The following is a 12,212-nucleotide window of genomic DNA, read 5'->3' on the forward strand; positions in this document are numbered from 1 at the left end:
TGATTATATTTTTATTACTGTATATTTCTGCATATAAGATAACCTTTAAATCTTAAAATTCACCCCTAAAAATTGGGTGTCGTCGTATACTACAATTCTATAAATCAAACCGTGAATTCTAAGTGATGTTTATTGGTAGGCTAGCTTCGGCCTCGTTGCAATAACCACCAGCATACATGAAAAGATTCACATTAGGAAATAAACTGATGATAAAGGTAATAAAACCATTTTTACCATATATATGTACCTATATATTTGTATATGTTATTGACATATTAGAAATAATTCCATGTCAATTAAATCAACTTTTATCTATTCGAGCCCACTGGATGAAATGTAAACGTTCAGTTAAGGTTGTGCTCACAACAACCTTTATCTTCTGGTAACCTTTCAGAAATTTTAATGGTTGCAATTATGGTAATAATATTTAGGATAACATTATATGTAGTCAGTTTTCATTAAAAATTCATTAATTTGGTGGTAAATAATCCAAATTTGGATTACTACCTACAATTGTTAAGAACAATTTAGTCATACGAACGATAATTATTGTACATTAGACTAACCACTTTCGTCCATGTCTTTATCCCATTTTCTAGTTGTTAAAAAAAGTAAAAGAGAATGATAAAAGTATTGCTAGTAAGGCTATACTTGCTCTTTAAATGAGTACAGCCATATACAATTGAATGAGAAACAGCTGTTGTGGTATGAACAACAAATCAGATAACAACAGCTGTTTTGCTTGCATTTCAGCCTTCATACAATAGTAAATAATTGCCGTTTTGTTCATGCAACTTACCTGTCAGATATATATATAGCTGATAATTCCGACGACAGACAGAATTTAAAACTTACGACACACGTAGTGGGAGTCAGGTGGTTAGTACCCATTCCCGCCGCTGGGAGGCGGGTATCAGGAACCATTCCCATTTTCTATTCATAATTTTTCTGTTGCCGGTGTTGTGAACATCTGTTTACAGCACCTCCGTCTGGATTTGGAAACTTTTGGCTACTTGAGTATCCCTTTTGGTTCTTTTTTGGATTAATTGACTTGGATCGGTGGCTAGGCACACGTTATTAGTGGATTGATTTGATTTTGGTTTGGATTTCTCTTGGATAATATGTCAGGGTCTAGTACAGCTAGCGCTAGATTTTGCTCTAGGACTGATTGTAGAGGTAGGCTACTGAAAGCTTCAGTAGACCCCCATACGGTATGTAAGGGTTGCAGGGAGCATGAATGTGTGTATGAAAGCCGTTGCAAGGAGTGCGAAAGATTAACAGATTCTGAGTGGAAGGCGTATGAGACCTATCTTAGGAAACTAGAAAAGGATAGGTTAAGGAGGTCTTCCTCCAGGAGTGTTTCAGGTGTGCAAGAAATTAATGTTTCTCCTGTTAACCCTCCTTCTGTTAATTCTCCTAACCCTGTAGTGTTGCCTCCGGGCCCTGAAACAGTGTCAGTAGAGAGTAATACTTTGTCCTTAATTTTGGAGTCGATTCGAAATTTAGAATCGAAAGTGTTGGCTCTTGAGAGCAAAAGTGATGTGCAGAAGTGCAGTGATACCCCTTGTGTAGTGGAGGGTGCGTCAGATCGGCCTCGTTTTGCCTCTAGGCCTGGACCTCTGCTTGACTCCCAGGACCCGGGGAGGGAGCATGTCGAAAGCCTAAGGAGGGTTACAAGGAACCCCCACCGATCTGGCGTGCCTTCGGCAGTTACTGATGAAAATCCCCAGACTGCCAGGGAGCGTGCGCGTGCACGTCTCCTCAAGGAGTGTTTTTCGTCATCGGAGGCTTCATCCCCACGTAAAGGGTGGAGTTCTCACGGTGCTTCCCGTCCGCTGAAAAGGACGGCGCGTGTTGGTGACGCTTCACATCCAAGTTCTCCAGAACTGAGATCTTCTCCTGACAGTGCGTTCGCCGCTTTTCCGCCGCAGAAAAGGCGTAGAGAGTCTTCGGACCTGGATTCGGGTAATTCGTGCGAGCGTTACAGTCGCTCTAGAGCTCGGGAGGAGACCGTGCCTGGGAGGAGGAGGGAGGCGTCCCCTCGCCGCTCTCCTGCTCACAGGATCAGTCCCTCCCCAGAGCAGGAAGATTCGCCAACCAAGAGGATGCTTCAGTCACTGCAGCAACAACTTCAGGACGCTCTTGCTTCTAGAGAGTCTCTTCCGCGTCGTCGTAGGAAGGATGAGAAGCATCCTGTGAAGAAGTCAAGACCTTCTCTTTCTCCTTGCTCGCCTCTCTCTTCGTTCGAGTCTCCCTCTAGAGTTCGTTCTGCTCCCCAGCAGCTCTCTAGATGAGGTGAGAAGTTTGTTTCTCGCTCTCAGGATGAGGTTTCACCCGCTCGCACGTTTTCGAATGTTCGTAAGCGAGCTGTGGACGCTGAGCGCGCTTCTGTGCAAGTGGAGCGCGCTTTCGTTGCCGCCAAACGCGCACCTGTTGTTGATAAACGTGAGCCAGTGGACGACGGGCGCGCGCTGGCGGCCACTTGGCGCGCGCCAGTGGACGCCAAGCGTGCACTAGTTGACGCTCTGTGTGCGCCAGTGGGCGCCAGGTGTGCATTAGTAGATGCCGAGCGCGCACCTGTCGGCGCCAAACGTGTGGCTTCGGACGCCAAGCGCGCGCTAGTGGACGCCAGTTCCTCACCAACGCAAGTTCAGGTGGAAGAGGGAACCCTACCTGTTCGTCATATTTCTTCAGGACTACCTCCAACTTCTCCAGTTTCTGAAGAAGGAGTTAGCGATGATTTAGTCGAAGCAGAGGAAGAGCAGCAGCCAGCTCCTGTCTCATCGGACTACAAAGTTTTGACGCGTCTTCTACAGTCGGAGTTTGGAGAAACTTTCCAACCGGAAGCCCCTCGTACTCCCCCTTCTCAATTTTCTTCTTTTAAAGCATCGAAGGCATCGGGGTTCGTTAAAATGAAGAAGTTGCTTTCCACGAAGCAAGCGTTCCGGAAAATCCATGATTGGATGGAGAAGAGGAAAGAGTCAGGCAAGTCCTCTTTTGCTTTGCCGCCATCAAGATTCTGCGGAAAAGGGGGCATGTGGTACGAGACGGGAGAGGACGTAGGCGTTAAACTACCAGCCTCTGCTCAGGGTGATTTCGGGAGCATCGTGGACGCCTCCAGAAGAGCCCTTCTGTCTTCATCAAAAGTCTCTTGGACTCATAACGAGTTCGACTTCCATCTAAAAGGCCTCTTCAGGACTCTAGAGGTCTTCAACTTTCTCGACTGGTGTCTTGGAGTTTTGGATGCCAGGTCAAGGAGTTCTGATACCATTAGTCTGGGGGAGCTGTCCAGTGTACTGTCTTGTATGGACAAGGCCGTCAGGGATGGTTCTGAGGAGTTGGCTACTCACTTTAGCTCGGGGATTCTCAAGAAGAGAGCACTCTTCTGTAACTTCACAGCCAAATCCGTCTCTCCAGCGCAAAAGGCGGACTTGCTCTTCGCTCCGTTTTCAGGCCATCTCTTCCCCCAGACTATGGTTTAGGACATAGCATCGAGCCTTCAGGAGAAGGCAACACAAGATCTTCTGGCTCAGTCTTCTAGAAGACCAGCAGCTGCTTCTTCTTCTGGCGTTTCTTTTACCAAGAAACCGAAGCCCTTTCGTGCTGGATCTTCCTTGAAAACAGCCTCTCGAGGAAGAGGCTCTTCCAGAGGAAAAACCCCTGCTCCGTCAAAGAGTAGGAAGTGATTTGGAAGTCCTTCAGACGCCGGTAGGAGCCAGGCTTCTTCTGTTCGCGAAAGCCTGGGAAGAGAGAGATGCCGACCCTTGGTCGCTAGATATTGTGAGGAAGGGATACAGGATTCCGTTCTTGAAGTCACTCCCGCTATCCTCAACACCAAAGGATTTGTCTCCTTCGTATCAAGGAGAGAAACAGAAAGTGCTTTTCGATCTGCTAGAACAAATGATCAAGAAGCAAGCGGTGGAACAGGTCTTCGACCTGGAATCTCCAGGCTTTTACAACCGTCTGTTCCTAGTGCCGAAACAGTCGGGGGGGTGGCGACCCGTCCTCGATGTCAGCAGCCTAAACCTCTTCGTCACAAAGAAAAAATTCAAGGTGGAGACACCTCAATCTGTGCTTTCAGCTTTAAGACCGGGGGATTGGATGGTCTCACTAGACCTCCAAGACGCGTATTTTCTCGTCCCCATCCATCCCCAATCAAGGAAATACTTGCGATTTGTCCTGAAGGGGAAGGTATTCCAATTCAGGGCACTTTGCTTCGGTCTGACCACAGCGCCGATGGTTTTCACCATTCTGATGAAGAACGTGGCGAGGCTGCTTCATCTGGAGAATATAAGGATCTCTCTCTACCTAGACGACTGGCTTATTCGAGCTTCATCGCGAGACCGGTGTCTGGAGGACCTGCACACGACCCTGTCCCTGGGGCTTCTGGTAAACCTCGAAAAGTCACATTTGACTCCTTCTCAATCCTTAGTCTATCTGGGGATTCAGATGGACTCAGTGGCTTTTCGGGCTTTTCCGTCCCAGGGGCGACAACTTCAATGCTTGGAAAAAGTGGCGACCTTTCTGGGGAAGGAAACATGCTCGGTGAGGGAATGGATGAGTCTGCTGGGGACCATTTCCTCACTGGAGAAGTTTGTTTCTCTGGGAAGGTTGCACCTCAGACCTCTTCAATTCTTCCTAGCCAACAATTGGAAGAACAAACAAGATCTGGAGGCGATCTTGTGGTTAACGAGAGAGGTGAAGGATCACCTAAGTTGGTGGTCAGATCCACGGAAGCTCGCAGAAGGGCTCTCTCTCAAACTTCGGAACCCCGACCTAGTGTTGTTTTCCGACGCGTCGTCCACGGGTTGGGGAGCAACACTAGGAGGGAAAGAAGTGTCAGGCACCTGGAGAGGGGAACAGGTGTCCTGGCACATCAATCTGAAAGAGCTATCAGCAATTTACCTGGCGCTCAGGTTCTTCCAAGAGGAAATCTCCGGCAATGTCATTCAGATCAACTCGGACAACACCACAGCACTGGCATACATAAGAAATCAAGGGGGAACTCACTCTCCTTCTCTGTTTGCTATCGTGAAGGAACTCCTGTTATGGGCGAAAGCGCAAGACGTCACTATCCTGACAAGGTTCATGTCAGGAGTACAGAATGTTCGAGCGGACCTTCTCAGTCGACGAGGACAGCTTCTGCCGACAGAGTGGACCCTTCACCAGGAGGTTTGCCAGTCGCTGTGGAACCTGTGGGGTTGTCCGCAGGTGGACGTCTTCGCAACTTCCAGGACAAAAAGACTTCAGCTGTATTGCTCCCCAGTTCTGGACCCGGGAGCATTCGCAGTAGACGCCCTACTTTGGAGTTGGTCGGGTCTAGACCTATACGCTTTTCCCCCGCTCAAGATCCTCGGGGAAGTGATGAGGAAGTTCGCGGCATCGGAAGGAGCGAGGATGACACTCATCGCCCCCTTCTGGCCAGCAGCCGACTGGTTCACAGAGGTGATGTCCTTCTTGGTAGACTTTCCGAGGACTCTGCCCTTAAGGAAAGATCTACTCAGACAGCCCCACTTCGAGAGGTACCACAAAAACCTCCCCGCTCTGAGTCTGACTGCGTTCAGACTATCAAGAAGTTGGCCAGAGCGAGGGGTTTTTCAAGACCTGTGGCGAAGGCGATTGCCACCGCAAGGAGGCCCTCCTCAATCGCTCTGTACCGATCGAAGTGGGCTGTCTTCAGATCCTGGTGCAGGAAGAAGGGCATTTCCTCCACCTCAACCTCTGTGAGCCAGATAGCTGACTTCCTTCTTTATCTGAGAGAGGAAGTGAAGTTAGCTGTTCCAACTATTAAAGGCTACAGGAGCATGCTTTCTGTAGTCTTCAGGCACAGAGGACTCGATTTGACTAATAATAAAGACCTTCATGATCTCATTAGATCTTTCGAGACTAAGAAGGTCATACAGCCTTAAGTACCCTCGTGGAACTTGGATGTGGTGCTCAAGTTCTTGAGCACCACATCCACTCTGGCGACGGCGAAGAGGGTTAGCGAAATCCAGGCCATTAGCAAGCAGATTGGGTTTTCGGACAATAATGCGATTTGTTCTTTAAGTCCTGCGTTCTTAGCAAAGAACGAGAATCCTTCCAACCCGTGGCCGAGGACCTTTGAAATCAAAGGGTTGTCAGAAATAGTGGGAAATGAACGTGAGAGATTCCTGTGTCCTGTCAGGGCTCTAAAGTTCTATCTGCAGAGAACTAAAGCTTGCAGAGGCTCGTCTGACAATTTGTGGTGTTCAGTGAGGAAGCCTGATCTTCCTATGTCGAAGAACGCACTGGCGTTCTTCATAAGAAGTACGATTAAAGAAGCTCATGATAAGTGCAGTGATAGTGATTTGAAGCTTCTGAAAGGGAAAGCTCACGAGGTGAGAGCTATTGCTACTTCGGTAGCTTTTCACAAAAATATGGCACTCAAAGATATTTTGAATGCCACATTTTGGAGAAGCAATTCGGTGTTCGCTTCACACTACCTGCGGGAGGTGAAAGTGACATACGAAAATTGCTTCTCCCTCGGACCATACATTGCTGCAGACACTGTTTTGGGGGCAGGAGGTAACACTCATCCTATCCTTTAGGGATTAGGGGGGTTTTTAACTTGTGTTTTATGGTTGTGGGGTGACCGCCTGGGGCGGGTCTCCCTTCCATTAGCTTAGTTAAGTGGGATACCTTTGGTAAGCTAAGCCAGGTGGTTGTATTTTTGCCTCGTTGCCCTCACCAGTATGGTTCATGGTCTAGTCACGTCGTGGTCTCGCCCCTGTTGACAGATCATCTGGAGTGCACCAGCTACATAGGTCTCTACCTTGCTGGCAACTCTAGTAGCACAAGCAGACTTACGTGGCAGTAATCACGAAGCCAGCTATGCTAACAGGTAAGGAACCAAGATATCAAATGTCTGCATATAGTATGTGTTTCCTAAATCCTCTATTCTGTCTCTCCCACCACCAAAGGTGGGATTCAGCTATATATATATCTGACAGGTAAGTTGCATGAACAAAATGATATTGTAATGATACAATTAAGTTTGTTCATACTTACCTGGCAGATATATATATAGCTGATAATTCCGACGACCGACAGAATTTAAAACTTACGACACACGTAGTGGGAGTCAGGTGGTTAGTACCCATTCCCGCCGCTGGGAGGCGGGTATCAGGAACCATTCCCATTTTCTATTCATAATTTTTATTTCCACTGTCTCCTGAGGGGAGGTGGGTGGGTACTTAATTATATATATCTGCCAGGTAAGTATGAACAAACTTAATTGTATCATTACAATATCATTTTTGTATAAGGAACTTAACAAGTAACTACATAGCTTTAAGTTTCTACTTTCACGGCAGCTCACATTGAAATTGCAGTAGCAATTATTTTGTTTTTGAGTAGGTAACTGGTCCTGCATACTTTAGGTACAGCTAAAGGCGTCGTCTTTTTCTGTCGTGCAAGTGACAGTCGCTTGCTTGGTAGTTTGCTTTGGAATTCTTTCATTGGATGGCTGACACAGGATTTGGTGACGTATTCTTGAATTGTATTCTGGAATTTGATAGCGTTTTTGCTAATTTTGTTTGTTTACTGTCTTCGACTTTTCTGTTTTGTGACTGTCTGAATCTAGTTTATTCGATTAAGTATGACTCTCCTACCAGGGGGTCAGACTTGCTCTTTCATTCTTACGTGCAACGAACGTAAAGATTGGGATCAGGGAAAGTGGAAGACTTGGACTAGTTATTTAGAGAAACTTGAGAAGAATAGGCAAAGAAGAGCGACTACAAGAGCTGAAAACAAGGAGTCTATTCAGGATTCATCTTTTATTCCCACTCCTACACCTGTGACTGCTTTCTCACCGATCAACAGTTCTCTGGCTTTTCCTATTACTCCTTTACCTAGCTCCCAACCTTCCAATCCCAATACCATCTCCAGTTTAGAAGTTAGGATGGATCATAAATTTAATTTGCTTGTAAATACTGTTGCCCAAATTGGGAATTCTGTTAATTGTTTAATGGATAAGATTAGTTCAAATGATCAAGTACAAGTGATTTAGAGGAGGTGGCTATCTGTCCCACCATTGCTTCCAAACAAAGGTCCCTGTCAAACTCCCCTAAACCTGGGAGGAGCCAAACCAGAGGTCCTAAGGAGCTCGATGGGTTTGACCACAGGTAGTTGTTAGTAATCCCCTCAACTGAGCCTGTAGTGCAAGGATCCCAGGACTTTGAGGACTGCCATTGGAAAGGCATCCAACTTGGTATTTGTGCTCCTTCATCCAGTGAAGTCAGATTTGGGTGCGATTGGAGGACGAAACAGATGATATAAGGAGGTTTTTGGACCACTGAAATGGTCATTTCCAGTGTCTGATCGCCATTCTCCGCTCCCTTGTTAGCAATCTAAGGATTAGGATTGTAGTCCCAAGCCTTCTTGTAGCTTTTGGGATGTTTCCAACCTCTCACCTACAGTTTCGGTGTTGGATTCCCAGTTTGCAGCGCCCAAATAGGCTTCCAACTCGTATCGGGATCCAGAGTGTAAGGTACTCAGTGCCAGAGTCCAAGGGATTCTTAGTTCGTGGTGGGATCCAAGGGTTCCATGGTGCCAGTGGAACCTTAGGGATCAAAACAGTGGAATCATATGGATCCAAGTGCTCGGTGGGATCCAATGGATCCAAGTGTATAGTGGAATCTGTTTGATCTGATGGATCCAAGTATCTGGGAGGATCAAAGAGTGTAGTGCTTGAGCGAATTTTATTTTATTAACAGTGTAATTGATATGAAATTGGAGGAGTCTGGTGTGGGAACTTCAGTACTCACTGATGTTGATGTGCCTTAATTTGTTATTGAAATGTCATCTCTTTCCTATTTTTTAATTACTTTTTATATGCATTGAGATTTTTTCATATTTTATCATCTCTATCTACCCAAGTGTATTCACTTAGAATTTAGATAAAATAATGTATAACTACTAGGAATTTAGATATAACTTTAACAAGACATTATGTGTACTTTGCAGATGATGGCTGTGTGTCAAATACGCTTGGGACAGCCACAACTTACATACCAGATGTTGGAACAAGCACAAAAGAACTTGGTAGCAGAATCAAAAACAAATGTTCTTCAGGGTCTTTCCATTCTTCAGCTCTGCTTGGTAAGGACTGAAAATTATTGATACTAAATCATAGAAAAAGAAAAAATTTAAAGTATTTCATGTGCCTTCACTAGGTAGAAACTGGCATGATAGTCAACTGACAGGCAGCACTCATCTGAAACACTTATTCCTAGTTTAGCCAAATCACCAAGCCAAGAGTTTCGGTTAGCTAATGTGAATCCTTTGTGAACCAAGTCTCTTTGTTTTTTCCATTATCCTCTGGATTTTCACTTGTTTGTGAGTCAGAATGTCTAAATTTCGAGATGTGTTGGGCAAGGCTCTCCTTTTGCTGTCCATATGGCATTGTCGAAACTTCAACAAGAGAAGTTGTACGTTACTGCAAGTCATAATGCATCTGCATATATTTTCTTCATTTATGAAAGTGGAAATGCGTATTGTATGAAAGGAAGATGTTATGTTTTTTTATATTTGTGTTTAGTTACGAAAAGTGTTGTGTTTGATTATTTCATATATTAGTTTGTAGGTGTGCCTGTAATAGTTTTTAATTACTGGTTGCTGGTTGTTTCATTACTGGTTGTTTCATTGTTCAGGCAGTTTGGACACAGTTTCGACAAAGTTTAGTTGAGTCGTGTTAGCTCAAGCAAGTGGCCAAATGGACAAGATCCACAGTGCTCCCCCACTTTTACGTGGTATTAAGTTCCAGAACCTGCCACGGAATATTTCACTGGTTATCTTGGTAGTTCAGACAAAAAATATCTTAAATTACTGAATCATATTATAACAATTTGATTTGTTCCGACACGTTATACAAACCATTGGTCCTTTACATAAGGAATTACTATTCAGCGCCAGCTGGATCAGTCGTAAGATTTACTAACAAGGTAGTTCGGCAGTAACTGCTTGTCCGATGGTCGGGAGTCCCGCCTGACTGGAGGTAAACATACCACTTTGCTTTCGACCGCCATCAGGTGAAGACGTGTGCTCACCTCTGTCGTGAGATTATTTTCAAATACCCATCCACCAGTCCTCCAGGCAGTACCTCCGCTTTATCCTTGATGGGACAGTGTACCAGTTCAGGGCACTTTGCTTCGGTCTCTCAGCCGCCCCACAGGTGTTCACGCGAGTGTTCACTCTGGTGTCGGCTTGGGCCCATTCAGTCGGGATACGTCTGATGAAGTATCTTGACGATTGGCTGGTCCTGGCGAGCTCGTGCTCGAAGTTGCTACAGGACAGATCGACTCCTTGACTTATGCCGCGATCTGGGGATTGTGGTAAATGTTGAGAAGTCAGATCTCGAACCCAAGCAGAGGATAAAGTACCTGGGCATGCTGATCGATACGGTAGCAGCACAAGTCTTTCCCACAGACTCGCGGATCAGCAGGTTAAGGGAGGCAGCCAGACGGTTCCTGTCACGACAGGAACAGTCAGCTCAGCAGTGGCAAGTCGTGATTGGTCATCTGTCATCACTAGAGAAGTTAGTCCATCATGGGCGTCCTCACCTGCGGTCTCTTCACTGGAGACTAAAGGAGTGCTAGTCACAGGCACGGGATCCACGATCCTTCTTGATTCCCCTCATGGAGGAAGTAAGGGAGGACCTGGCCTGGTGGCTAGACGACAGGAACCTCTTAATAGGAGTGCCCCTGCACACTCCCCCTCCGGAGATGCTTCTGTTCTCAGATGCATCGACCGAGGGTTGGGGCACACACCTGGAAGAGTTGCTGGTTGCAGGAGTGTGGAAATTGCATTTTTCTTAACTATACAAACTTGAGGTCCTTTACATATAGTCCCACCTCATGCCACCCCTCACTCAATTCCTGGACCTAAAGCAAAGTGGTATGTTTACCTCCAGTCGGATGGGACTCCCGACCATCGGACAAGTAGTTACTGCCGAACTACCTTGTTAGTAAATCTTACGACCTGTCCAGCTAGCGCTGAATAGTAATTCCTTATGTAAAGGACTTCAGGTTTGTATAGTCAGGAAAAATACAATTTACTTTAAAAAATTGTGATATTTCAAACAAAAATACGGTACACCTCAAACTATGATCCCTCAACATCCTAAGACGTCTTAGATTAGTACCTTATTACAACTGTTACTTTTGAGAATATATGCCTCCTAGAATGCTTATAACAATGATTTACTTGTTTTAGAATATTAATATTTATGTAAACAGCAAAATATTTATAAAATGTTTAAGACAAATGAAATAAATGTGTTGCAGAACGTTTGACAACTAATCAAGTTACCCCTGTATGCACTGTATACAGGCAGTCCCCGGTTATCGAAAACCACCATTAAAAAACGTTGTGATTAATGGTGCCGATAACCGGTTATTGGCACCATAAGCATCTTAATGGCGCAACGATATCCGGAACTCGTCCTGTTATGGCGCCGTAAATCGCTGATTTTATGGCGCTAGAGAAGCGCCTCTATCGCCATAAAACCAGATCGTCGTCAATAACCAAGTCTGCTGATAACCAGGGACTGCCCGTACATAAGCCGTTTTCTCTTGTACGTAGTACTGAAGTATTAATCTTAAAATTTATCACTAATTTGCTTTTTTTATAACAACACTGTTAATTCACTAATTACTGTATTTTTTCATATTGTGTTTATATGATTAAATATTGATTTTCATACAATCAACTTACCTGTCAGATATATACATAGCTAAGACTCCGTCGTCCCCGACAGAAATTCAAATTTCGCGCCACTCGCTACAGGTAGGTCAGGTGATCTACCGGCCTGCCCTGGGCGGCAGGACTAGGAACCATCCCCGTTTTCTATCATATTTTCTCTGTCGCCGGTGGTATCAACATTGTTGCTATTACCTCCTGACTTAGATTCATATTTCATCCTTTGATCATCGTTTTTCGGCTTTTTGGTGACGTATCTGGATCGTGTTTTGGCATTCGCTACTGTGGACTGTTTTTGGAATAACTCTTTTGGATTTTTCTCAGTATGTCTGATTCAAATGTGAGTGTGAGAATGTGTGTGAATGTAGGCTGCAGGGTGAGGATACCGAAAGCTTCGGTTGATCCTCACACTGTATGCCGTAAATGTAGGGGGGTTCAGTGTTCTGCTATTAATACTTGTAAGGAATGCGAGGGATTGAATGCAGAAGAGTGGA

At 45.3% G+C, this 12,212-nt stretch overlaps 1 protein-coding gene across 2 annotated transcripts in view; it reads left to right on the top strand.

Moving 5' to 3' along the window:
- Window positions 1–12,212, top strand: part of LOC135209251 (origin recognition complex subunit 4-like) — a 402,188-nt gene that overhangs the window by 368,922 nt on the left and 21,054 nt on the right. For both annotated transcript variants that reach the window (XM_064241960.1, XM_064241959.1), the window contains one exon: window positions 8,986–9,120. In XM_064241960.1, coding sequence (XP_064098030.1) covers window positions 8,986–9,120 — 135 coding nt within the window. The remainder of the gene's footprint in view (window positions 1–8,985; window positions 9,121–12,212) is intronic.

Source organism: Macrobrachium nipponense, chromosome 37, assembly GCF_015104395.2.
Source record: "Macrobrachium nipponense isolate FS-2020 chromosome 37, ASM1510439v2, whole genome shotgun sequence".
NCBI classification, from domain to species: Eukaryota; Metazoa; Arthropoda; class Malacostraca; order Decapoda; family Palaemonidae; genus Macrobrachium; species Macrobrachium nipponense.